At 54.4% G+C, this 26,635-nt stretch overlaps 2 protein-coding genes and 1 long non-coding RNA gene across 20 annotated transcripts in view; 1 reads left to right on the top strand and 2 right to left on the bottom strand.

Annotated features, from left to right (window-relative positions):
• Positions 1–26,635, bottom strand: part of LOC146401553 (uncharacterized) — an 838,561-nt gene that overhangs the window by 522,035 nt on the left and 289,891 nt on the right. The window lies entirely within an intron of this gene.
• DNPH1 (2'-deoxynucleoside 5'-phosphate N-hydrolase 1) lies at positions 241–3,801 on the top strand. Of its 3 annotated transcripts, none has more exons than XM_021098744.2 (4): positions 241–558; positions 3,117–3,185; positions 3,349–3,459; positions 3,619–3,801. In XM_021098744.2, exons 1-4 carry the CDS (start codon positions 279–281, stop codon positions 3,765–3,767), a joined length of 609 nt encoding a protein of 202 aa, XP_020954403.1. In that variant the 5' UTR covers positions 241–278; the 3' UTR covers positions 3,768–3,801. The 3 variants fall into 3 exon arrangements, with proteins under 3 accessions (XP_020954403.1, XP_084824365.1, XP_001929323.1); XM_084968239.1 differs by having other exon boundaries at positions 516–653; XM_001929288.6 differs by lacking the exon at positions 241–558 and adding an exon at positions 912–1,149.
• Positions 4,192–26,635, bottom strand: part of CUL9 (cullin 9) — a 39,774-nt gene continuing 17,330 nt past the window's right edge. For 7 of the 16 annotated variants that reach the window (XM_013977952.3, XM_084968147.1, XM_084968146.1 and 4 more), the window contains 25 exons: positions 24,873–24,978; positions 24,494–24,589; positions 24,114–24,289; positions 23,785–23,918; positions 23,235–23,414; positions 22,948–23,057; positions 22,687–22,869; positions 22,404–22,564; positions 21,920–22,148; positions 21,635–21,824; positions 13,966–14,111; positions 13,714–13,843; positions 13,394–13,593; positions 12,754–13,007; positions 11,437–11,782; positions 7,746–7,886; positions 7,454–7,618; positions 7,190–7,353; positions 6,773–6,866; positions 6,193–6,267; positions 5,985–6,095; positions 5,774–5,891; positions 5,333–5,466; positions 4,617–4,690; positions 4,192–4,537 (listed from right to left, as the gene is read on the bottom strand). In XM_013977952.3, coding sequence (XP_013833406.2) covers positions 4,339–4,537; positions 4,617–4,690; positions 5,333–5,466; positions 5,774–5,891; positions 5,985–6,095; positions 6,193–6,267; positions 6,773–6,866; positions 7,190–7,353; positions 7,454–7,618; positions 7,746–7,886; positions 11,437–11,782; positions 12,754–13,007; positions 13,394–13,593; positions 13,714–13,843; positions 13,966–14,111; positions 21,635–21,824; positions 21,920–22,148; positions 22,404–22,564; positions 22,687–22,869; positions 22,948–23,057; positions 23,235–23,414; positions 23,785–23,918; positions 24,114–24,289; positions 24,494–24,589; positions 24,873–24,978 — 3,916 coding nt within the window. In that variant the 3' untranslated portion in view covers positions 4,192–4,338. Of the gene's footprint in view, positions 4,538–4,616; positions 4,691–5,332; positions 5,467–5,773; positions 5,892–5,984; positions 6,096–6,192; positions 6,268–6,772; positions 6,867–7,189; positions 7,354–7,453; positions 7,619–7,745; positions 7,887–11,436; positions 11,783–12,753; positions 13,008–13,393; positions 13,594–13,713; positions 13,844–13,965; positions 14,112–21,333; positions 21,825–21,919; positions 22,149–22,403; positions 22,565–22,686; positions 22,870–22,947; positions 23,058–23,234; positions 23,415–23,622; positions 23,680–23,784; positions 23,919–24,113; positions 24,290–24,493; positions 24,590–24,872; positions 24,979–26,635 lie in introns of those variants that run through there. The other 9 variants (XR_014810152.1, XR_014810151.1, XR_014810159.1 and 6 more) reach the window with 8 other exon arrangements.

Raw genomic sequence — 26,635 nt, 5'->3', positions numbered from 1 at the left:
GCTGCTGAGAGAGGGAGTGGAGGCTTGGAGGAGGGTGGCTGAGTGGAGGTGGTGGGTGTGTGACCAGGCAGGACCCAGAGGGGGTCTTCCCTGGACAGGCCTCTCCCCATACCCATAGGCTCTGATTTAGCTCCTCGCTGGATAATCGTATCTGCTGCGCGTTTCCTGCGTTGTTTTACAGATTCTAAACCACCAGCACGTGGAAGAAATTGACTACTTGATGATCCTGAGCAGGTAACGCCCCCCCACCCCCAGCGTCTGGCTCCTAAGGATTGACGATGTTAACTCCTGGGGCACCCCGCCCTGTTGCCTACCTCGCCTTGGCCAATCAGGCAATTACTCAAGAGCTGATCCTACACCCTGGGGCGTCCCCCGCCCCCCTCACCTGGCCTTTAAAAATGTTTTCCTTAACCCCAGGGTGGGGTTTTTCATGTTTTGAGGTCCTGCTTAGCGCGGTGCATGATGGCTCCACTTCCCTTCACCACCACGAGGTGGCAGTAAATTGGCTTTTCTGCGTCAGGGGCCAATTTACCAGGATCCAAGGCTGGTTCCTAACAGGTGTGCATGTGAGTCTATGACTGGAGAGGAGCGCCGCTGGAAGCTGTGGTCGGGTAGGACGTAGGGTTTGATGAAGAGTCAAGAATGTCTTCCAGGTCGGGACGGTGGGGGGTGAACAGTTGAGAGGAATGAGTCGCCATCGGCAGAAACGGGCTTTCCTGGGGTGGAGGGCTGCCAGGAGCAGTGGGTGAGATGGGAGGACCTTTCCTCCCGCTTGGACAAGTTAAAGAAGTACCGGGAGTAGGTGAGCTCCCAGCTGTGTCTGCCTAGCGCGCCTTCGTTTCAAAGGTGTGGTCACTCACAGACCCCAGCCGAGCCGGGGGCGGGGCTGGGCCTGGTCACGTGAGGGGGAGGGGGCACAGGGCAGCGTGATGGCCGCAGAGGCGACACCAGTGGTTGGAGCGCTGAAGGGTGGGGATCTCCCGGGGCCCGGGCAGAAGCCCCAACCGGCTCGTCGGGCCTTGTATTTCTGCGGGAGCATCCGTGGAGGACGCGAGGACCAGGCACTGTACGGGCGGATCGTGTCGCGGCTGCGGCGCTTTGGGGCTGTGCTTACGGAACACGTGGCCGCAGCCGAGCTGAGCGCGCGCGGTGAGACCGCCGGGCGCGGGCCAAGGGGAGGGCGCCGGCGGTGTCGGGTCCGGGCGTTGGCCCCCCTCCTGCTGAGTGCTTCCGGCAGCGCCCCTGCCCGAGAAGGAAAGGGCCCGGGGTCAGATGGCGTGTACGTCGCAATGCACCGGCCCTGTGAGCCCACTCCTCCCATGCAGTTAGTCTCCCCTTTGGTTCCTTTTTGGAGAACTTTCTTGGGCTCTTTCCAGACGCGTTTGTAGGGAGCAGCTGAATGGGAGTGGGCCTCGCCTGGCTGCACATCCCTCCTATAGAGAACGAAGCTCACCTGCCTTTACCCCTCTTTGGCGTGGAGGTATCAGCCCTCCCTCAGACCCGGGGACCCCTGTTCCTGAGACCACCGTCCCTCCCAGGCCCCCTGATTGGGCTGTTACTAATGCATCCTGCTCGTTCTGCTGGGTTGGCTTGGTTTCTGGACAGCTTTCTACTTAGGAAATGGCGCCAGAATTCTTGTACTTCTCAGAAAACCTTAAGTGTTTCCCTTGCCCCATTTAGGGGCAGATTTAGGTTTGTGCGACCTAATGCAGTCCTGAGAAACCTTTTATTTTTGTCCGCACCTGCAGCATATGGAAATTCTCAGGCCAGGGATTGAATCCTACTGGGGAGAGCTGCAGCAATGCAGGATCCTTTAACCCACTACACTGGGCCAGGAAGCAAACCTGCACCTCCACAGAGACCTGAGCTGCTGCAGTCGGATTCCTAACTCACTGTGCCACACAGCGCACTCACAACGTGGGATCTTCATTCAACTGAGCCCCCAGAGAATCCCCACCCCCACCCCAATACCTCTTTAAAAGAGAAAATCACAAAATGGTAAGGGCTTTGGAGTTCCTGTTGTGATTCAGTGATAACCAACCCAGCTGCTACCCATGAAGATGTGGATTCAACCCCTGGCCTGCCTCAGTGGGTTAAGGATCTGGTGTTGCTGTGAGCTGTGGTGTAGGTTGCAGACACTGCTAGGAACTGGTGTTGCTGTGGCTATTGCATAGGCCGCTGGATGCAACTCCAATTTGACAGCAAGCCCTAGAACTTCCAAATACTGCACATGCAGCCCTTAAAAAAAATAATAAAAATTGCTAGGTCTTTGGGAAGGGGCTGTGCCAGCCAGGGACCCTGAGGCTTAAGGTTCCTTGGTTTCAGGGCCTGTCCACCCCTGCCTGGTGGTTCTCCACCTTCACTGAGCTCAGCCATCATGTGAGGGAGCTTGTTGAAAAGGCAGATTCTGGGATAAAGCCTCCAAGGCCATCTGTAGCAAGCTCTCCAGGATTCTGCTCTGACTTGGTGGCTGGGAGCCTGCTCTGCGCCTCGGGGATGACACTGACTCAAGCTGGAGCACTGGGATCCTTGCCCTGTGCCCCCAGCACCTCTCCTGCCTGCCTTCAGGCCACCTGCTGCTGCTGCTGGTTACACTTGGCCTTCAGGCGCTGGTTCTCCGACTTTGTGGGGTGTGATGAGAATCAGCTGGAAGGCTCAGGAAGCAGCCTGGGCTCGGGGCCCCCCTGAGTCTTGGTCGTTTGAGCAAGTTCTCAGCTAGATTCTCATGCCTCCCAAAGCTGAAGAGCCTCTGAGGCTCTAGGTGCCTTGGGCGGCCAGTCTCTGGCTGCTGCCTGCCCTCCCCGCACCTGGGATGCCCGTTCCCCTCCTGTCCCCTCTGATGCCTGACCCGCAGTGAGTTCCTGCTTCCCCTTGCCTGGACCACTCCTCTGGCCCTGACCACACGTCCCACCTTGCACAGGACTGCGTTTTTCTTGTGGGCTGTTCCATACCCTCCCTGTTTTCACAGAGCCCTCGTGTTGGGTGGGCCCCTGGCTGTCATCTGTCACGTCTTCCCGCCTTCCCTGAGCAGGGGGATCCTGGGTTGCCAAGGGCCGAGGGGAGTGCTTGAGGAGCAGGGCGGGGCAGGCCCCTGACCAGCTCTGCCTCAACCACAGGAGAGGAGGCTGCTGCGGATGACAGAGCCATCCATGAGCGGGACCTGGCCTGGCTGCAGCAGGCAGATGGTGAGTGGCCCTCCTAACTCCCCTGGGGTGTCAGGTCCCCGGGAACACCCTGGCCTCCCCACCTGGCAGAGACTCCCCAGAGCTCCCTCCTCACCACAGCCAGACTCTGCCATGGCTCCCTTCCCGGCCCGAGGGTGAGCCTTGGTCCCCTCTTTCTTCCCAGTGGTTGTGGCAGAAGTGACCCAGCCCTCTCTGGGTGTCGGCTACGAGCTGGGCCGGGCTATAGCCCTCAACAAACCAGTCCTGTGCCTGTTCCGCCCGCAGTCTGGCCGAGGTGAGCCCTCTCTGCCCTGGATGGACACCCCTTGCTCCCCCAGGTCTCTGAGGACCTGGCCTCTGCTTCCTTGGTGCACTCTGAGTACTTGTTCACCCCGGGGCGGGGGCGGGGAAGCTGGGTGGGGGAGCCACCTTCATCTCCCTCTGCCCTTCCCAGTGCTCTCAGCGATGATCCGGGGAGCTGCCGAGGGCTCGAGGTTCCAGGTGTGGGACTACGATGAGGCAGAGGTGGAGGCCGTGCTGGATCGGTACTTTGAGGCTGATCCTCCCAGGCAGGTGGCCTCCTCCCCAAATCCACCCACTTGACTGAAGTCCAGGTTATTAAATTCCTCTGACCCCACACTCTGCTCCAGTGTGATTCTTGCCTCTTAGTCCCAGGACCAAGTTCAAAGGTATGTTTACGGTTGTTTGTATTGCGGGCAGGGGGTGTCCTCAGTAATACTTCCTAATGCCCTCAAGCTCCCGCCTGGAACATTCAAGCCTTTGGAGGAAGTGAGTCAAGGGGGCAGCCCTTCCTGCCCGTCTCTGAGTCTCTGACATGGGGCCCCTGGCCCTGTTCCACGTGGACGCTCCTCGTTATCGGGATCAGTCCCGGGGTCTGCTGTGGGCTTTCTCTGAGGGTGGCAAAGTCTAGACATCTGAAGAGAACCGTAAAGGAGCAGGAGTGTGCCGGGGGAGGGGGAGGGAGGGGGGGGTTGAATCGGCCCTTCGTGGACACCGGCCAGCCTGCTTCCAGAGAATATATGAAAAAAGTTTATTGAGTAAACAGAAGGCCCCCCGGAGATGGGGAAAGGGCGCCGGGGCTCTGGTCCCCGGGAACACCCTGGCCTCCCCACCTAGCAGAGACTCCCCCTGCATCCTTCCTGCCCCCTGCCCCTCAGTCATAGGCCTCATCATCTTCTTCCTCGTCGCCGAAGAAGAAAGTCTCTCGGTCCAGGTTTTCAGACTCCTCATCATAGGAGAAGCTGTCATTGTCCAGCTCCTCCTCAAACTCATCCTGCTGCCACTCGGGCACGTCATCCTCCTCGTCGTCTTCCTCTTCCTCATCCCCCTCCAGCCCCGAGGAGCCCTGTGGCCTAGGAGAGGGCCAGGCTCAGCCCCGCAGGCCACTCGGCGTCCCCCCTCCATGTCTGGCCCCCCGGCCCCCGCACTCACTGACTGCCGGGAACGTTGGATCCTTTCACCTCCCGGGCCTCTAGCGATGGACTCTGGAGGCCAACCCTGAAGTCCTGGCAAGGACACGGGGATGTGGCAGCAGGAGGGGAGGGGGTGCTGTGCCTCTGTGCCCAGCATTCCTTCAGCCAGCGTTCCCTGAGGGCCTGCGAGGCGCTGAGCCCCAGCCAGGCTGCTCCCGCCGCCTCCCCCGCTCAGCACAGCTCCCCACCAAGCACTGCCCCTGTGGACTGACTCGAGGTGGGCTCCAGGGACCCAGGAGATGCTGGTGAAGCACCACCCCCGGGCTTACGTGTATGTTCGTGCCTTTCCTGCGTGAGTTACTTACCAGTGTGTAAGCTCCCTGAGGGCAGAACTCCTAATTTAGACTTAACAGCAGTGTCTTAGAGCTGAGAGAACCTCAGAGATCCCTTACTCTGCTGGATCCCAATCCCCCAGCCCCGACTCCTAGGATTCTGAATCCACATCTGGGAAGTATCTCCTGGAAAAATTCCCCAGATGATTCTGGGGAGTCAACCACCTGACCTAACACCCTCAATCTGGGCTGATTCCTTCACCCTGTAGGGAATGCCAGCCTGGTGGTTAAAGGGCAGGCTGGCTTGGGAGCCGCGCACGCCCAGTCTCCTAACACCCACTTGCCCTCCTTCCTTCGGGACCCCCAGGGCAGGAGGCTGCAGGGGCGGGGGAGAGGCGGCTACCTGGGTGGAGTGCTGCAGGATGGCGAGCATCCTCTCCTGGATCCGCCGCAGCAGCTCCAGGCCCGTGTTGAGGTGCTCAGCCCGCAGCAGGCGCAGCGATGAGGCCAGGTCCCTGCAGCGCAGCAGCGTCTCCTCTGCAGAGGGGGCAGAGCACCAGGGCTCCCTCCCTTCCCAACAGACTCATCCTGGATGCCTCCTGCGGCCCTGGCCCTCCCTGATCGACCAGGGCTCCCAGTCTAGTGGTGGGGACAGGCTGTACTCAAACAAAGGTCAGGCGAGGAGCTGTGTACTTTATACTTATAATCTGAACCTTAAAAGGCCGAGAGCAGGATGGCTACAAAGAACAGGAAGCATGAGGGGCCAGAGTGGAGGTGGGCAGCTGGGGGCTGGGTCACCCACCTTCATGTTCAGGTCCAGGGGTGCTGGGGGAGAGGGCCTCACCAAGGAGGATCTGCAGGGCGTTGGTGTGCAGCTCCAGGGTCTCCGTCTGCTGCTCCACCACGTCCACGTGCTCCGTGTCCTGGTTGTAGAAGCTGTACACGCAGGCATAGGCCAGCACCTGGGGAGCCCGGCCCCGTTAGGCTGAGGCTGCCACCCGCCCGCCGCCCCCTCCTTCCCTCCGCCCAGGCCTGGGAGCACCCCCACCCGCCACCTTTCGAGCCTGCTCCAGACCCCGGCAGGCGTCGCTGAGGAAGGTGAAGCATTTGGGTGGGGGCACCTCGTGGATGGCAGACACGCGGTTCCGCAAGTTCACAGCAAACTCCTGTGGGGGAGGCGGGATCCCCCAGTCAGAAGAGCACACGCCCCACTCGGGCCCCTGCCCACCATCCAGCCCAGGCCTCCGGCCCCTCCCCGCTCACCCGGGCCTGGTGATGGAAAGTACACCTCTCATTATAGTCCTGGAACCGCTTCTCCTGGCGAGCTGCTTTGCTTACCTGGTGAAGACATGGTGAGGGGCCTGGTGGGTGCTGGGCAGGACAGGGTGGGGCTGGGAAGCAGGCCAGCCACCATGCACGGAGGCCTTCTGACCCCTTACCCACAGTTCTTCATCTGAGTCTCAGAACTCGGAGATCATCATCCCCTTTTACAGATGCGGGCGCCGAGGTCAGGACACACTGACTGCTCAGTGAGCCAGGCTCCAGCTCAGTCCTGGCTCCACTCTGGTGCCTTCTGCGAGTGCCCAACACAACACCCCCTCCTCCCAGCCTCCCTGAGCTCCCTGGGAGTGAGACGGCTGACCCAGGGCTGAAGGTCCCAGCACGCAGATCCCCAGGACAGAACTCCCAGCACCTGTAGGCCCAGGTGGCTTCTATCTTGTCCCCACTGAGTCCTCGTCCCAACAGCTGCTCGGCTGCTCCCCACACTGCTCTCTTGGCCCAGGGCCGGGCAGCAGCATCCCCTCATGACTGCCCCGGGCCTTGTCCGCCCCCGGCCCCTTACCATGGCGGAGCAGTTGTAATAGTCTTTGTGATTTGGCTTCCAGGACTTGAGGCAGCGCCAGCAGAATCCATGGTTGCATTTGGCACAAGTCATGCTATGGAGGAAGCTAGCTGGTCAGGGGTTCCTGCCTCTGGCCAGGGCCACGCCAGGAATGCCAAGGGCCTGGCATTCCCACTCAGACACCCCAGCCCCTCCCCTGTCCTCACAGTCTCAACCTTACTGGTCCCTCCTGCCCAGCCCTGGCTTCGGCAATGCCGCCCAGAGCGAAGACTGAAAAGGGGGGGAAGGACACTCAGATCCAGGAATGGTTCCAGAGGGTGACTGCATGATGGCCCTCGATTGCTGAGCTCTCTGGTAAGCCTCCCCCCACCACACCCACCTCCCACCTCTCCGGTGCCCACAGTACCCCCTTCTTACTGCAGACACCCCTCGTTCTTCTCAATGGGAGCCTGGCAGCTGGGACAGCGCTTGGAGATGAGCTTGGCCAGATGCTTGCTCTGGGCCTCTACACTCATGCCATCGTAGTAGCCGCCGTCATCCACCCACTGAGACATGTGGCCACAGCTGGCAGGGTAGTGGGCCTGGGGTGGGAGGGGCAGTGAGGATGCAGCCGAGCCCCTGCGTGGGGGTTGGGGGTGGGGATGGGGCCAAGCGGGTGTGGCGGGGAGGAGTGGGCACCACCTCAGGGAAGCTGCAGTTGAAGCAGGAGGCCCAGCCACACTTGGAGCAAGTGGTTCCACAGCCCAGGCCCTGGCGGCACAGGATGCGGTCGCAGCCCTGGGGGTTGGTGCACCACGTCAGGTTGGAGCAGCTCTCCACGTAGCCACGCAGGAGGGCTTTCTCGTACTGGGGAGACACAGGAGCCACCCGGTGAGGGCCTCGCTCTCGGGGTCTCACACCTCCAGGCCCCCCCGCACCCTGGCATCAGCTGCTCCTGGCGTCTGTGTGCTCGAGCCCCCCAAGGAGGGGCTACCTTGGAGATGACTTCGGGCGAGGAGACGATGGAACGGATGAAGGCTCCCGTGGGCTGGGCAGGGCAGTCGGCGATGGGGCAGGTGCAGTGCAGCACAAGGTTCTGCTCAATTCGAGTCGTCAGGTACTCGTTCCAGCAAGACTGGGAGAGACACGGCAGCGGCCGCTCAGGGGAAGCCTGAGCGTGACTGACCTGGCTCCGTTCCCCAGCAGCATGGGGAACAAGCCTGCTTCTAGAAGCATCAACCTCAAAGCTGACCCTCGCCTTTCCAGCTCCCATGGGTTTTCCTGAGATGAACCCAAATTACTGCTCAGCTCGAGGATGTGGGGGCGCCAGTAATGAACTGTTGTAGCTATGGTTGGGGTGGATGTGAAGGGAACCGTAGAGAGCATCAGCAAAAAGAGAGAGGACTCGGGGTCTAAGAAGGACCTGGAGAGAGAGAGAAGGTCAGAGAGGAAGGAGGCCGGGGACTGCACCGCGGCTGGGGCCTCACCTCCTGCTCCCGCCTCCCCAGACTCAGCTTCCCCCGCTGCAATCAAAAGTCCTAATCAAGCCCCCAGTCACCAGTGCTAGAGCCCTCGAATCCTTTTCTCAATGCCCTGTCACTGCCCCACCCTAAACCGGGCCCCTAGACTGCTGCTGGAGCCTGTCTTGCCTCCCAGTGCCGTCTACACAGTACAGCACCTGAGCCCCTAAAAGCCTCCGCCAACAAGAGCCTCTGTCAACAAGAGCGCACTGCCCAGGATAGAGCTTCCCAGAATGATGCCTCTAAACCCCAGGAGGGTGCTCAGTCCAGGTGAGTAGGAAGCAAGTTACTGGATTATATTCACTCAGAACCCTTCCTCACAGTGAAACAAGCCCAGATAAATTAGTTGAATGCAAGATTCTTGCATTTGGACATTATGCAAGGGAATTTCCTCCAGCTTCAGGCACCCACGCTTGCAGGCACACGGGCAAGCCCGGGCCCCTCACAGCCTGGAGTGGGAGCACTGCCCTGTGGGACCACGGCCAATGGCTCAGTTTGGAGCCTGCTCCACTCCCCCAAGGAGCCCCTGGGCTTCGGGCGTGCCCTGAGCTTACTATCCCCGCCGCCCGGCCCCAATGCCTGCTCCTTCCCTCTGCCACTCCAGCCTCACCCTGGGAAGCTGCCTCCAGCTGCTCCAGACCCCAGGACTGCCCGTCTGATGGCTCCTGCACGGCCACTGGTGCCGCTCAGCTGTGACTTATTCCATCAGCCTGATCTTCCCTGTCCCATTTTCCAGCTCCCTGTGGCTTCCTCTCTACAGGGTGCAGGTGCCCCACGCTTGGTGCCCTGGGGCTGGCCCTCTCTCCCTGGGTGATGCCATTTAACTCCAGATTCCAAAGTCTACTCGCCCCCTGCCAGTCCTACACACGGGTCCAACAGAGCAGCTCCCACTGAACTTGGCCAAACGGACTCAACTTCCCCTCAAAAGCTCGCCTCCACCACAGCCCTCACACCTCCCTCAGCTCAGCGCGAGCTAACACGCCTCGCTCGGGTCAAACACCAGGAACTGTCCTCCAAGTCATCTCCCCCCTTTGCCGTCCCCAGGCCCAACCGCACCACCTTTTGCCTCTTTGTGCAACAGTCTCCGAACTGGTATCCCCATGTCCACTCTTGTTCCACCCAAGCCTTTTCTCTACCCAAAGTGATCTTTTCAAAAATGGGAATCAGATCACATCACAGCCTGGCTTAAACCCCAGGGCTTCCGGGAAAGGCCCCTGCCCGCCTCCCCTTCCACTGTCCCACCACTTCCCCGGGCTCTAGCCTCCAGCTCAGCTTCTTTGCACTTACCGTCCCCCTCTGTCTGCCACACTCTAACTCCCAGACGTCACCTCCTGACACTGGCCTTCCAGGTCCAAAGTCCCTGAGGAACCAAACCCCTCACCCCACTCCTAACCTCGGGCACCTCGTATTTTCTTCCCTGCACTTGTAAGAGCAGAGGGAGAGCTCTGGGGTAAAACTGCCAAATTCTGACTCCTGACCAAACGGCCTCTCCTCTGAGGGCCTCCCGCTGCCGTCTGTGAAGCAGGGAAGTTAAAGGACCCACCGCACAGACCTGTTATGGGAATTAAGCAGCGTGATGCATGTAAAAACAGCACAGTGGCCCAGAGGGCGTCCCCATGCACGTTTGCTGCTGCGGCTGTCACTAGCTCTCAGGTCACTTCGTGCTGGGCTTCCCCCTCCCTCACAGTAAGCCCATGGCAAGGATTAGCTGCCCAAGAATGTGAACTTGGAAAAAATTAAGAACCTGGAAAAAGGGAGCAAAGGCAAACTATGTGAGAAGAGTAACCTGAAGCCGAGCAGAGGGAAGGGAAGCAGACAGAAGTACAGGCACACGCGCATGCAAACGCCCACGGGCCAGGTCACCCACCACTGGGGCGCACTGCTGGGAGAGGCGGCTAGGATTCGGGGCAACGGGGCACGCGTCCTGCTAAGCGGATGGGGTTGGGCTTGGGCTTGGCACCGCTTCCGAGCTGTAAGGCAGGAAGACGAGGCACTGGGCACATGGCCTCCTGCCTCTGAGCGCCACTCACACCCCAGTGCAGCCGCCTCTGCCTCAGCTTCTCAGACCTCCCTCTGCTTTTGTGCTATTCTCTGGTTTAAACCATTCCTTTTTATTTTTATATTAAATGATGGCATGTATGATAGAAGAAGTGGTGTTCTGGAATAAATAGCCTTGAATGGCGATGACCAGACATTCCCCAGGTGGATGACACATCTCGTTTATAAAGTGCCACTATGCATATTCTGTATGTGTATTGTCCAGCCAGCCAGCCAGCTGTACTTCTCAAATTTGGCTGAACACTGGAATCACCTGAGGAGTTTTTAAAACTCCAGATGCCCGAGTTTCATGTCCAGAGATTCTGATTTAATTGGTCTGAGGCATGGAGTTCCCTTGAGGCACAGCAAGTTAAGAATCCCTTGGGTCGCTGCTGTGGCTTGAGTTCAATCCCTGGGCCAGGAACTCCACAAGCTACAGATGTGGCAAAAGAGAAAACTGTGTAGGTGACAGCTTGAGCAGCAGGGTTTTGGTTTTTTTTAGGGCTGCACCCATGGCTTATGAAGGTTCCCAGGCTAGTGGTCAAATGAGAGTTGCAGCTGCTGGCCTACACCACAGCTACAGCCATGCCAGATCCCAGCCACATCTGCCACCTATGCCATAGCTTGTGGCAATGCCAGATCCTTAACCCACTGAGCAAGGTCAGGGATTGAACCTGCATCCTCATGGAGACCATCTCTGATTCTTAACCTGCTGAGCTACGACAGGCAGGCTGGACTTTTTCTTTTGGCCACACCTGAGGCATACAGAAGTTCCCCAGCCAGGAATCAAACTGAAGCCACAGCCATAATGATGTCAGGTCCTTAACTTGCTGGGCTATTAGGGAACTCCCAGAGCATCAGGATTTTTTAAAGCTCCCAGAGTTTAGAATATACAGCAAAGTTTGAGAACAACTGACACACACCGCCAGATCCTAACAACCACCCTTCAGAGTCAAGTCAGGTGGTATCACTAACCAATAACAAAACCAGTTTTTAAGAAGGACTGAGTGACTCATCCAACATCACCTAGGATGGGAAATGGCAGTGCTGGGGCTGGAGCCCAGAGGTCCCCAGGGAACTGTGTCACGGGGAGAGCCAAGGGCGGGAGGGCAGCTGGCAGGGCCTTACCTTACAGCAGTAGTGCCTGCAGCAGAGGGCCGGCAAGTCGTCCTCAGGCTCCAGGGGGCTGACGCAGACAGGGCAGTGGTCGGGGCGTGCGGGGGCGGGCTGGGCCTGGGGGACGCACAGCCCAGCTGCCAGCAGCAGCGGCTCCGGGTTGTCGCTGTAGTTCTGCAGCAGCTGTTCGGCACCCCAGTGGGAATGAGCCAGAAGGTGCTGAGCCACATCGGGGTCCAGGTTCAGCGTCTCCTGCACCTGCCGCACGGTCTGCTCCATCAGCCCTTCCACCTCCTGGGGGCTCATGGTGCGGCCTGCAGGCAGCTGTAGGGATGCCAAGGCAGCCACAGCTTCCGGGCTTGGGACAGAGGGTTAGGGTCAGTCTGCCTGCCCTGCTTATCCACCTGCTAGCCGAGCCCCACCCTGGCCCCTGGTCCCCACTTGTGCACCCCCGCCCGCACTTGCTCAGTCAGCCTCAGGACAACCATCCACCAACCCATCAGAGCACAGCCTCCGTGGAAGCACTCGTGGGGGTGGGGGTTGGGGTGGCTGTCACAGTGACTAGGGGTACCACAGGCACCAAATGGGCCCAGGTCAGGATGCTAGTGACCTGCGATGTATGGGACAATCCTGCGGTCGGTCCCACCATAATGCCACCAGCACGCCTGCTGAGAAACAGCCAAAAGCCTTACTCCTCAAAGTGTGGTCAGTGGACCATCAGCAGACATGTCACAGGGAGCACTACTGAATTTGAAACGTGTGTGAACGTGGACGTTTGAGAGAGATTACTCTAGAGAGCTCACTTTACACACAGTGCAAACAGCAGGCATAAAAATAGAGTCTTAACAACTGGTGAACAGGAACTGACGGAGAAAGCACTAGGGAGGCAGCAACCTGGGGGCACCCTATGGCCAACTCCTCCACAGACCTGACCTCTTGGTAACTCGAGTCTGGATGTCAGACTGAGCAGAGTGCACTGTCACACTCAGTACAAGCTGCATAGTATTTCCATTTTGCCCAGAATGAACGACACCCAGAAAGGAGCTTCTGTGACTGAGTCCCTTGTCTGAGGGCTGGCTTTAGGAAGATGGGGACAGCAAGGCCCCTGATGAGGAAAGAAGCAAAGAAAGGGGTGATGGCATTGAGGGGCAGGGATGAGGACCAGCAAAGTGGGGGCAATAGCAGGGAAAGGGAAAACGGGGCTAGAGAAAGAAATGAAGTGTTTTTCCACTGGGAGCCTGGCTTTGGTGTGCGAGCCCTCCCGGGTCACTGCAGTGCCGTCTGTCCTGGGGAGCCCTGCAGCAGGGGGACAGGGCTAGGGGTGGCTACCTAGGCTTGGAGCTCTCCACGCAGGTCTGGCTGCCAGAGAAGGGGACCTCTGCCTGACCCCGGCAGGGCCCCGCAGGCTCTGGAGCGGCATACATCAGGACCTGGGGCCGGTCATCCCGCCGCTCCACGTAGCCCTGGCCCAGGAGGTGCAGGATGCAGGAGAGAACATCCGAGCTGCTACAGGCCACGCCGCCGGCCACAGCGCGGCCCAGGCTGCCAGGGGGATTGGGACCCTTGCGCCAGGCCTCCAGCACCTGCCCGGGAGGAGAGGAAACAGCCCTGCCTCAGTTCAAGGCCCGGCTCTGCCACTGACTAGCTGTGTGACCACGGATTAGTTACCAACTCTCTCACAGCTCATTTTTCTTATCTGTCAAATAGGGATAATAATGAAGATGATAATAATAATGCCACTATTTCATAGGATTTTACGCAGATTAAATGACTTCATTGTGTAAACTCTTAGAACAGGGCCTGGCACCCGGTCAGTACTCATGTTGGGTCTCTACCTTCAGGAATAGAAAACCCAGACGGAAACCATCGTACTGAGAGCATTTACCGTCCCGGTGACGACCGCCGGTTCCAGCCCCCAACCCCAAGCATGACACCCCCTCCCCTTCCATCACAGCCCCCCTCTGCCTACCAGGCAAACCAGCTGGTCAATGTGGAGGCCCTTTTCCCCGTGGGCTTTGAGGATACGGACAAGAAGACAGCTCAGGAGGTTCCTCTTCTGCTCCAGGGTCCGGCCCTCATCCTTCTCCACATTCAGGTACATCTGGGCCGGGAGCAGCCACAGGGGCTCCCCCTGGGCCTGGAGCCCAGGCTCACGGAGCCGCACCACACCTGGAACCCACTCCCGGTCAGGGTCCAAGGAGGGGAAGGGCCAGATGGGTGGGGGCGAAGGGGACCCTGTTCATTCCCTCACTGCCCCCACCTAGAGAGCCCCACCCCCTTGGGACCTACCCCCGTGAGGAAAATCCTGAGCCCCCTGCAGGGTCAAAGGGCCGCTGTCCGTGGTGAGGGGCAGAAGTGCCTGCAGCAGCAGCTCTGGGCTGAGGTCAGACTTCTTCAGCAAGACCTCTACCGACACCTCCTGGTCAGGAGAAACAGGGCCAGTGAGGAGTAGACAGTCCCGGGAAAAGGAAGTAAGAGGGCTGATGGAAGGAGGAACAGAGACAGACAAGGGGGAGGAGACAGTGGGAGGAGCTGAGGCACCTCTGTCTGATTGAAATTCAATAGCAGCCACATCTGTACAGTGGACACATGCAGCGTCTGGTCCCCAAACTGCAGCTCAGCCCGGCCCAGCCACGTCCACTGCAGTCGCCGATGTGGCCCCACATCCAGGACGGGATGGTTCTGACCTGGGAAAGTGTGGAAGAAAATAGGTGGAGGCAGAGTAGGGACACAAGGAGCCAGGGTTGAGGCGGGGGTGCCACGCACCAAGCTTTGCTACTCTCTGCGGGGAGCAGGGCCCCACATTCACAGACACAGACATGCCTCGGCCAGCATTCAGCGCTCAGCCTCCTGTGTCTGCACATGGACCCAGGAGCCCACCCTGTGCCGAGCCCAGAAGGCTCCACAGAAGAAACACCAGAGGGGAGAGCTGGGTTTGGCTCCCGAGGAGATGACATTTTATTTAAGACCCACTTGGCTGAGTCTCCTCCTCCTGCGAGCCTGGGACATTTGCTCAGACTAGAAATAAGGATGCAGTCAAAGGGAGATGGCATCAAAAAGGACCAGCCTAAAAGGTGCTCTCTGGCCAAAGGTGGGACCACATTCTCAAGAAAATAATGCCTGTGATGGACTGAAACACATAAAATATTTTAACAGCCATGGGTTCATGATGAAATACTAAAAACAAACTCACTGGTCATCTTTTGAGGAAGCTAGAGAACCAACGATTAAAAATAAGGGGGAGGAGAAAAGAATCAAGCCATTTTTGAATTAACAGTACTTCAGCATAATTAAAAGGTTGAGGAGAGGGGAGTTCCCTTCATGGCTCCGCGGTTAACGATCCCAACTAGGATCCACGAGGATGCAGGTTCCATCCCTGGCCTCGCTCAGTAGGTTAAGGATCCGGTGTTGCCATGAGCTATGCTGTAGGTCACAGATGCGGCTCGGATCTGGCATCGCTGTGGCTGTGGTGTAGACCCGCAGCTGTAGCTCTGATTTGACCCTTAGCCAGGGAAGTTCCATATGCTGCAGGGGTGGCCCTAAAAAGTTAAAAAGTTGAGAAGAGGAAGTTTTCCTTTATAGAGAAGGTGTTCCAGCTGACACATGGAGAGGGAGTGACAAAAATACCTCACTCATGGATGTGCCTAGTGAAGAGCTGATGGGAAACTATGCATCATGTATAGATTTCACAAATACTGAAATCCACAGATCCCCCTGAACATCACAGAGACAGAGAGCCCCCTGGTGGAAGTACGGGATACCACCTACGGAGTGTTCCTGCAGGAGAAACCAACCCTGAATCTCAGTGAGTTCCTACATCTAAATATCCGTCTTCAGGAAAAAAGGAGACAGAGGACCGGGCTAGAGGACACCACGCAGATGCAATCAGCCAAGTCCAGCCTGTGGACAAAGCTATATGCACAGCTCTATTTGGCAAACCACCTCATTTCCTCTGCAAACAATCCAAGAGGGAAGGGAGAGGAGAGAGAACTCATCAAATGCAATGAGTGGGCTTTGTCTGGAAACTTGAGGCAAAAAAACCCTAACTTTAAAAGCTCAAGGCAATTAGGGAACTATGAATACTGACTCTGTATCTGACAATATTAAGAACAGTTATTAATTTCTGTAAGTTTGACAATTTTAGCGCCCTTACTTAAAAAAAAAAGTCCTTACCTTTTCAACTTGAGGGCTGGGGAAAGTGGGTGGGGACAGATGAGGCAAGACTGGCCATTAACTAATATACGTAGGTATATTGGAGTTTATCTGTCTACTTTTGTGTGTCTAAATTTATTTTCATAAGAAAACTTTTTAAATGAGGGTGAGAATAATCCATTTCTGAAATAAAAACTGATAAAAGTTTTCCAACAATAGTCCATCAATGAAGAAACTTCTAACATATGTACTTTAGGAATAAAATTGAACTCAGAAAGAAGGATTAAAATACAAAAGGAACGGTTATTAAAGCAATGATGGCAAATCCAAACTAAATAAGATAATAACAACTAGTTGGGAGATAATAAAAGATAATTCTAAAATACTGAACAGGGAGTTCCCATTGTGACACAGAGGAAAGGAATCCGACTAGTAACAAGGTTGAACAAGGTTGCAGGTTCAATCCCTGGCCTCACTCAGTGGGTTAAGGATCTGGCACTGCCATGAGCTGTGGTATAGGTCGCAGACGAGGTTCAGATCTGGCATTGATGTGGCTGTAGGCCAGCAGCTGTAGCTCCGATTAGACCCCTAGCCTGGGAACCTCCATATGTCACAGGTGTGGCCCTAAAAAGCAAAAACATAAATAAAAAATAAATACTGAACTTGTAACAAAGAAGATGGAAGTTAGAGCTAAGATTGTCTATATAAGCACACTGCTGTGCATATATTCAGACAGAACTATAATTTGAAAAGACACATGCGCCCTACATTCATAGCAACACTATTCACGATGGCCAAGACAAGAAAACAACCTAAGTGTCCATCAACAGATGAATGGATAAAGATGTGGTATATATATACAATGGAATATTACCACAATACTCTACATTAACTTTCAGTTTAAAACAATGGTTTTTTAAAAAGGGGAGTGTGGAGTTCCTGCTGTGACTCAAGAGGACTAGTGGAGGGTCTGCAGCACCAGGACACAGGTTCAATCCTCCACCCAGCATTTTTTAAAGTAATAAATTTAGTGTTATAGGATCTGGCATTGCTGCAACTGCAGCATAGGTCACAACAGTGGCTCTGGTCTGATCCCTGGCACAGGAACTCTATAAGCTGCAGGGTGGCCAAAACAAACAAACAAAAAAAAAAGCAGCAGTCAGAGGGGAATTATTAGATTGATTAAAAAACAAATTCTAGGAGTTCCTGTCATCGTGCAGCGGAACCATGAAATTGTGAGTTTGATCCCTGGCCTCGCTCAGTGGGTTAAAGATCTGGTGTTGCTGAGAGCTGTGGTATAGGTCACAGATGCGGCTCGGATCTGGCTTTGCTGTGGCTGTGGTGTAGGGCCAGCAGCAACAGCTCCAATTAGACTCCTAGCCTGGGAACCTCCACGTGCTGCGGGTGCAGCCCTAAAAAGACAAAAGGTAAAAATAAAAACACAAATTCTAGGTGTTTACAAGACACATGCCTGGAGTTCCCACTGTGGCTCAGTGGCTTAGGAACCCGACTAGTATCCATGAGGATGTGGGTTCGATACCTGGCCTTGCTCGGTGGATCAAGGATCCAGCGTCGCCATGAGCTGTGGTCACAGACACTGCTCAGATCTGGCTTTGCTGTTAGGTTTGCACATTTCCTCATGGTTAGATTGAATTTATGCATTCCTGGCTAGAATACTAAGTGATATTGCACAGCTCTCAGAGTATTACATCTGGAAGCATATGATTACTATCTGCCCCTCTGCCAGGAGCTGTGGTATAGGTCACAGAGTGGCTCAGATCCCGAGTTGCTGTGGCTGTAGTGTAGGCTGGCAGCTGCAGACTGTAGCTCTGATTCAACCCTGGCAACTTCCATATGCCACAGGTATAGCCCTAAAAAAAGCAAAGAAAAAAAAAATGCCTAAAATATAAGAGTACAGCAAAGTTAAAAGTGGAGAAATTCTGATGAGAGTAAAATAGTGGCATGTTTTAAAATATATTGCCAAGCTGTGGTTAATGAATCCGACTAGGAACCATGAGGTTGCAGGGTCGATCCCTGGCCTTGCTCAGTGGGTTAAAGATCCGGCGTTGCCATGAGCTGTGGTGCAGGTCGAAGATGCCGCTCGAATCTCGCGTTGCTGTGGCTCTGGCGAAGGCCGGTGGCTACAGCTCCGATTAGACCCCTAGCCTGGGAAACTCCATATGCCAAGGGAGCGGCCCTAGAAATGGCAAAAAGACAAAAATAAATTAATTAATTAAATATATTGCCAATAGATTGCTTATTAATAGTAGCAAGGGAAAAAATACTAACTATACAGTGGAGAAATCAAATAACCTAACCATTTCAAAATTAACATCACAAATGAGGGGCAGATAGTAATCATTATCATTGGCTTCCAGATGTAATACTCTTGAGAAACGTGCAGTATCACTTAGTATTTCAGCAAGGACGGCATAAATTCAGTCTAATCATGAGGAGATGTACAAACTTAAAATGAGGAACTACTTGGGAAATGTTAAAGGACCATATTCTCCCAAAATGTCAATGTCATAAAAGACAAAAGAAAGGTCAAGGAATTGTTCCAGACTAAAGGAAAGACAGGACAACTAAACATAACAGGTGCTGCTGGACTGGATCCTATCCTAACTTAAAAAAAAAAAATTATGGAGTTAATTGACAAAATTTGAATATGGAAAGTACATTTAAAAGGATTATATGAATGTGAATTTTTCTGTGTGTATGTCTTTTGTCTTTTTAGGGCTGCAACTGCAGCATATGGACGTTCCCAGGCTAGGGGTCTAATGGGAGATGTAGCTGCTGGCCTACGCCAGAGACACAGCAACCCCAGGTCTGAGCCGCGTCTGCGACCTACACCACAACTCACGGCAACGCCAGATCCTCAACCCACTGCGCAAGGCCAGGGATCGAACCCGCAACCTCATGGTTCCTAGTTGGATTCATTTCCGGTACACCATGATGGGAACTCCTGAATGTCAAATTTTTTTAAGTAATAAATGTACTATGTTTTTATAAGAGAATACTTTATTCTTAGGAAATTTATATTAAAGTATTTAGAGCCCGAGGGCAAGCATATATGCAATGGTTCAGGAAAAAAAAGTATACAAACACACATACATCCACACATATACATATGTATATGTATACAAAAAGCAAATGATAAAAGCAAATGGAGCAAAATTTAATAAAAGGTAAACTTGGATAAAGAGTATATAAGTATTCTCTGTATTATTATAATTTTTCTGTAAATTTGAAATTATTTCCAAATAAAAACATTTTTAACTAAAAGGATAACTGAATTTTACATTTAAAATGGTTGACATGGCAAATTTTATGCTATTCATGTTTTACCACAATAAGAGACCTAACAGAATGATCAATAAAAAAAAAAAAAAGGTAAGGGAGTTCCCTGGTGGCCTAGCAGCTAAGGACTTGGTGGCTCAGGTCACTGCTATGGCTCAGGTTCAATCCCTGGCCTGGGAACTTCTGTATGCCTTGGGCACACCCTCCCCCCCAAAAAGGTAAAGAAAGCCCATATACTATTAATACCAGATAAAAATAGACTTTAGGAGAAAAAAAACTTTACTAGAAAGAAAGACGGTATTTCATAATAGTAAGGCTTAACTGACCACAAAGATTTTAAACTTGCATAGGCCATTATGGCAGCCACCAGCCGTATTTAGCTATTTAACTTTAAACTGGTTAAAATACATAAAATTAAATACTGAGCTCCTCAGTTACCCTAGTTACATTTCAAGCACTCAGCAGACATGACGGCTGTCAACAGTAAAGAACTTTGCTATCACTGGAGAAAGTGCTATTGAATAGCACTGTTAAATGACTTTAAACTTGTATCTGATAACGTAGTCAAAAAATAAAAAAGCAAAACTGACAAGATTAGAGGTTTAAAAATTCACTGTTATAATGGTAGGTTTTGGCACACCTCTCTGAGTAATAGATCAGGCAGACACAAATGAGTAAGGTTACAGATCTGAACACCACAATGATCAAGGTCAATTTAGTGGAATATATAGAATCCTATATCCAGCAGCTGAAGAATACACATTCTTCTTTTTTTTTTTTTTTTTTTTTGTTGTTGTTGTTGTTGCTATTTCTTGGGCCGCTCCCGCGGCATATGGAGGTTCCCAGGCTAGGGGTTGAATCGGAGCTGTAGCCGCCAGCCTACGCCAGAGCCACAGCAACGCGGGATCCGAGCCGCGTCTGCAACCTACACCACAGCTCACGGCAACGCCGGATCGTTAACCCACTGAGCAAGGGCAGGGACCAAACCCGCAACCTCATGGTTCCTAGTCAGATTTGTTAACCACTGTGCCACGACGGGAACTCCCACATTCTTCTTAATCACACACAGAACACTTATACAATCTGACCATCTCCTAGACCACAAAGGAAGTCTCAATGCACTGCAAAGATTCAGAATCACAGAAATCATGTTCTTTGGCCACAATGAAATGAAGGTTAAAATCTAAACCAAAAAGATAACTAAGCAAAAATAAACAAACAAAACTGGGGGAGTCTCCATCATGGCTCAGCAGTAACAAACCCAACCAGGATCTATGAGGATAAGGATTCGATCCCTGGCCTCAATCAGTGGGCTAAGGATCTGGCATCACCAAAGCTGAGGTGTACGTTCGAGACACGGCTCGGATCCTGTGTTGCTGTGGCTGTGGTATAGGCCAGCAGCTGCAACTCCAATTCCACCCCCAGCCTAGGAACATCCATATGCCATAGGTGCGGCCCTAAAGAGACTGAATTAAAAAAAAAAAAAAAAAAAAAAAAAAGTTTGGAAATTTAAAAATATACTTCAGGCAGTTCCCATCATGGCTCAGCGGAAACAAATCTGACTAGCATCCATGAACATGCAGGTTCAATCCCTGGGTTCAATCAGTGGGTTAAGGATCCAGTGTTGTCGTGAGCTGTAGTGTAGATCACGGACTCGGCTCAGATCTGGGGTTGCTGTGGCTATGGTGTAGGCTGACAGTTTCAGCTCCAATTAGACCCTGATTCAACCCCTAGCCTGGGAAGCTCCATATGCTGTGGGTACAGCCCTAAAAAGATAGATGATAGATAGATAGATAGATAGATAAGATAGATATATAGATAGATAGATAGATAGATAGATAGATAGATAGATAGATAGATAGACAGAAAGAAAGAAATATACTTCCAAAAAACTAAAAAAAAATCAGAGAAATAACAATGGAAATTACAAAAGAGTATGGCAAAGTTAAAAATAGAAAATTCTTAGAACAAAACAATACACTTATGCAATATCCCAAATGTCCAGCAACAGCAGAAAAAGTAAATATATTCATGCAGTGGAATACGATTCAGCAACGCAAAAGAACAAAGTGATGATACAACTGACAGCCTGGATAACTCCCACAGACATCATGTTGAGTGAAAGAGATCAGACACAGAAGAATACACACTCTGTGATTCCATTTACATGATGCTCGATTACAGGCAAAAATCTATGGTGATAAAGGAAAAAAAATAATTTCTCTTGGAAGAAAATACTGACTAGAAAGGGGACACGAAGGAGAAAGCTTTCTGGGGTGCTGGAAGTATTCTGCACCTTGATCTGGGGGTAGTTACAGGATGGCACATGGATAGAAAATTCATTAAGCCATATTTAAGATTTGTACATTTTACTGAATACTATACCTCAAGGAAAAAAAAATCTAAAAACACAAAACTTAGAGAATGCAGCTAAAGCAATGTTGAGAGGGAAATGAATAGCCTTAAATACTTTTATTTGAAAAGATGTCTGAAAGAACTGAAAAGTAAGCATGCAACTTGAAGTTAGAAAACAAACAAAAAATAGGATAAATGCATATAAAGTGGAAAAAAATGAGAGCAGAGAAATTAACGCTGACCTGACCTACACCCTTCCACTCTTTCCTAGGAGACAGTACTCTCTAGAGACCATTTTTCTTCCTATCTACACATTCCTGTCCAAAGGTCCTCTCCTCTTCCTCTCTGAGATGCCACCCCAAACCTCACCCCAATCTCCAAGTGCCTGTCCCTATTTCCTCACTCTGGCTGTAGAAATTGGAGAAGCGGTCAAGGGCATCACAGAATTCTGTGGGAAGGCACTTTCTGGGATGGTACAGGTAGCAGAGTGGGGAGACCGGCCAGCAGCGTGGTGACAGGACCATTATAGAAACTGTTGGACTCGGATCTTCGATAAATAGTTCTTTCTCAGCCTCCTTTTCCTCCTCTTGGTCCTGAGAGACAGAAGGATTTCAAGGGCTCTTGGGCTCCCTTCTTGGTCCAGTTTTCTCCTGCTCGCCTGTTCTCCCACTCTTTCCCTCGCTCTTACCTCCTCCTCTTCCAGGCCCTGTTCCCCCTCATCCTCCTGCTCCAAGAGCAGCTTGTCCAGCTGCTGAAGCTGGAAGAGGTGGAACTGGCGCTGCAGCTCCTCCGAGGTGCTCAGGCTCCGCAGCATCTGCTGGGGGAGGCGGTTGGGGAAACAGAGGCCAATCTGCTCCAGCACGGCCCCCTCCAGCCAGCTCGAGCCCAGGCTCAGGAGACGGTCCGCCATGTAGTGCCTACGGCGCGCAGAGCCCAGGCCAAGCCTCAGTGCGGGCGTTCGGCATGGCACGGCCTCCCCCTCCAGAATGTAGGTCCCTTTGCTGTAGCCTGCCTGGGCCACTCACCTCGCCCTTCCCACCAGCACCGTGAGCATCTCTTCATCTTACCCTCTCCTCCCCACTGCTCCTCCCTCGCCTTCCCTCTAAGACTCAACTCCTCCCCCTCTCCAGACTCCAGGCCTCCCACGCCTGCCTCGCCACACCCACACTCACTGGTAGAAATGCTCAAAGGTCGTGGCCAGCTCCAGGCCAGAGAGGACCATGATGGGCTCCAGGTGCCGCTGAAGCCGCCCCAGCATTTCCACTCCAGGGGCTCCGCCGATCAGCCCACCCTGGATCTGCTGGTCAATGTGCCTGGCAAACTGCTCGCTCATCTGGGGGAGATGGAAAAGGCAACGGTGAACCGTGGAGAGGAGTGAAGCGGGAGGCTGGGGGTAGGTGGGGGCGGAAGGGCAGAGCAGGAAGGGCCCAGGGGGTGGGTGGCCCCAGCACTCACGTGAGCAGCCGTGAGGAAGGACTGCTGCAGCAAGGCGCCAGAGAAGCCGCTGCGCAAGGCCAGGGTGAAGGCCGCCCGGGGCCCAAAGAGCTCCGAGCCCGCTCTCTGCAAGCGCTCGTAGAGGTCACAGTATCGGGGCACGAAGTCAGGGGCCCTCCAGGCTGCAGCCAGGAACCTGCTGACCTGAGAGAAAGGGGAAACCACATCAAAGGGGCAGCCTGGCTGCCCCCGCTCACCCCGATCTCTGCCGCCACCACCCACCTGCTCCTGCACCACACTCAGCCAGCACTGGGTGATGTTCCTCAGGCTGCTGCTCGGAAGAACTGGTGAAGGCCCGGGGCTCCGGTCCCGACCCTTACTGTTCCTGCTGACTGCGGAGACCGAGGGCAAAGGAAGGGGTTTTGTCTCAGCCCCCGGGGAGTCCCGGGGTCCTGACCCCCGGGAAGCCCCACCACAAAGCGTAAGGAAGACTACAATGCAGGAGAGAGAGGAGCCAGATCCCGCGACCACCCGGATTCTTAGCTCAACCGGCCAGGACTGGGACTCACGGGGCCGAGTGGACGGCTCGGGAGAAGGCCCAGGCGGAGGCTCCACGTGCACTAGCAAGTGGCAAAGGCGACGGACGCGAGAGGCAAAGGATGCTGCTCGACTCAGGGGGTTCCGCGAGCTCTCCCTCTGTTCTAAGTACTGATCCAGCAGCCACCCCAGGGAGCTCACACCTTCTGCATCTACAAGAAGACCCCTCAGGGACAGGTCTCCACGGGCGATGGGGACCGAACCGAACGGCCCAGGAGGAGGATAGAGAAGGAGCGACTGTACAGAAAGGCTTTGGGGGCAGGAGGGCCCTGGTCCCCCCCTCACCAAGGTTTGCTTCGGCTGGAGTCTGGGGCCAGGGGAAAGGGCTGAGGATGGGGACTGGAGGGGGAGTTCAAATACCAGAGTCTCAGGGAGCAGTCCCTGGGGCAGAAGGAGAGGAACACTGAGGTGACAGGCCTTCAGGGATAAAGACAGGAACCAAGAGAACCAAGAGCATTAGCTCAGGTCACCCCTGAATAATCACAAGGAGCGGGTTAGTGGGTCCGGAGGCGGGGCGGTTACCAGGGGAGGTGACGTTCTGCACCAGGGGGCTGACCAGGGCCTCCCAGCAGCTCTTGCCCAGGGCTTGGGCGGCCTCGTCGTCAGGGAGGAAGCGATCGGCAAAGTTCTGCTCATGCCGCAAAACCCTGTTCAGTCTAGGAACAAAGCATGTCTGGTCAAGTGACTGAGGACTCTCCTGAGGCCACCACTCGGGTGCTGTCAACGTGCGCTCGGTCCCCTGTCAGCACACACTTCTCACCCGCGCTCTTTCCCGGTCCAGCTGCTTTACCTCTCGGACCCCCGCCCCCCGGAAGCGCAATCTCCTGGGCAGTGTCCTGTCCTCAGCCCACCTGGGACAGAGCTGGAGGAGACGCCTGCGGTCCTCTGCAATGTCCCGGCTCCAGGCTTGCGCCCGAATTGTGTAGAAGAGACACGTCCGGCGACACAGCTGCTCTCGGAATAGCGGCCAGAAAGTGGGCTTGGGGCCCAGGACCTCCACGCCCCGAACCCGGGTGTCGATGCCACCCTGCAACATGCACACGCCTCGTACCCTCAGGTTCCCGAAGACAATCCCATGTTTCTGGAACTCAGCAGGCTCCTGGGCCATCCACAAGCCAACCGAGGAAGAACCCTGCCGGAGCCTGGCCCTCGAATGCCAGAGAACCCAGTCGCTCTGGAGACCCTCTGCTTCCTCCTGGTCCCCAGCCCCCAGCCTCTCCCCTGGCCCCACCTGTTGGCAGCGCTTTATGCGGATCTGGATGACAGGCCAGAAGCGGTTCAGGTTCTCCAGGAGGACCACCCGGCTGGCAGAGGGCATCACGTTGACCTGGCAGCAGGGAAGGGGGAGAGCTGTCACTTCCAAAGGCGGAGCTGGAAGGACTGTGGATGGCGACCAAGTCTGTGACGGTGCGTGCCCTTCACTCCTCCCGCCCCGCACCCCTGGGTCTTCGCTGCTCCACTGCCCTATTTCCACTCTCACTGCTCATAAGGCGATGCCTGCACGGAAGGAAGGGACTGGGGAGCTCCCCGGGGACTCGGTCCTTCTGATAAAGCCCCAGGGCCAACAGAAGGATGGAGGATAAGGTGAAGGGGGGCACAGGGTCCCCCACCGTGTTGAGCTCCGTGCTGATGCAACTGGCGCTGTCACCCCCAAACACCACCACCCTGGCTGGCATGTAACTTGAGTCTTCACTGGCCACCAGCAGAGTCAGCTGCCTGGGAGAGGAAAAAAGAATCGGTCACAACCAGGGCGCTGGTCTTGGTTCAAAACAACTTCAGCCCAGCGCTTCCTCCTCAGACCCTGCCCCTGCCTGAGCGGCAGTGTTCACAGGCCCTCTGCTCCCCTTATCCTCCCCCACGGTGACTCCGTTTACACCCATGGTTTCAGCCGAATATTAACGCCCTCGTGACTCCAAACCCACATCTCTACCCCAGACAGCTCTCCTGAGCTCTCCTGCCCGTGTCCAGCAGACATTTCCACACCAGGCCCACAGGTGCCTCGACTCAACACGCCCGCAGGCACGGACGTCCGTCCACAGGGACCTGCTCCTCTTCCTATTTCCCCTCCTGGGAAAGGAAACGGCTCCACCAGCACTCAAGGCGCTGCGCCTCCTCCCCCGGGGCTTCCCTCGACCAGTCAATGGCCTGCAGACGCCACCTCTTCAGACCTCCCAGTCCCTGGCCTTCTCGCTACCCATTCTCCTCCCTCTGCCTGGCCCAACATTCGTCACTGAATAAACCTCCAATTCTCTCCTGGCCTGAAACCCAAACTTGCATAATTGCCAGAGTCCTCTAGATTAAAAAATCGACATTTGTCTCTTCTCCTGTTCAAATCCTTCAGTGGTTCCCTAACTTTCAGAATAAAGCTCAAATTTGGAGTTCCCTGGTGGCCTAGCGGTTAAGGATTTGGCATCATCACGATGCTGTGGCTCGGGTTGGATCCCTGGCCAGGCAACTTATGGCACAGCATAGGCATGGCAAAAACAAACAAACAAAGCTCAAACTGTCAGCTCCCAAAACTCTTTGTAACCGGCTCTGCCTACATTTCTGGCTCCATCTCCTGCCACTTCCCTCCACACACCCTTCATTACAGTCAAACCCAATTACTTAACCTTTTTCCCAGTACCTCACTGTTTCTTGCTTCCATCTTGTGCATGTGCTGTCCCTCTGCCCTCTCTTTATCTAGTTTCTACTCTAACCTTAACCCAGTCACAGCCTCTGTTCCAGAAGCCTCCCCTGAACTCTCAGTCAGACCCCCTTCCAGAAGCCTCCCCTGACCCCTCAGCTGGCCCTCCTTCCAGAAGCCTCCCCTCTCAGCCAGCCCCCCTTCCAGAAGCCTCCCCTGACCCCTCAGCCAGCCCCCCTTCCAGAAGCCTCCCCTGACCCCTCAGCCAGCCCCCCTTCCAGAAGCCTCCCCTCTCAGTCAGACCCCCTTCCAGAAGCCTCCCCTGACCCCTCAGCCGGCCCCCCTTCCAGAAGCTACATGGACAGAAAAGTCTAGTATGGCAAACGCTGTCAGGTTAAATACATCACAGTTTTAATCTCTCACAGTCATGCAACGAACTATGTTTTATTATTAAATGTGATGAGCTATGTTATCCCACAACTCATATTATGGTCACAGCCCTGCACTACTCGTGTGGTAGCTTCAGAGCACAGACTGAAAGACACATGGTGCCAATTTCCATCTCCCCCCAGCCTTCCGGGTTTCACTTGCCTGTTAAACTTAACAGGTCTCTTCCGCAGGACGTCAATATTTCACATTCTGGTTACAAAATTTCTGTTCGTGACCACTCCCCTAAAGAAAGCCTCTCTAGGAGTTCCCATCCTGGCTCAGTGGCTAATGAATCTGACTAGGAACCAGGAGGTTTCG

The sequence above is a fragment of the Sus scrofa genome, chromosome 7 (genome assembly GCF_054392235.1).
Source record: "Sus scrofa isolate SSC_HxYL_T2T_F1_AM1 chromosome 7, Sscrofa_HxYL_maternal_Yorkshire_Landrace_v2.0, whole genome shotgun sequence".
In the NCBI taxonomy this organism is placed as follows: Eukaryota; Metazoa; Chordata; class Mammalia; order Artiodactyla; family Suidae; genus Sus; species Sus scrofa.
The sequence above is the reverse complement of the archived record's forward strand: the minus strand, read 5'-3'. Positions and strand labels throughout refer to the sequence as shown.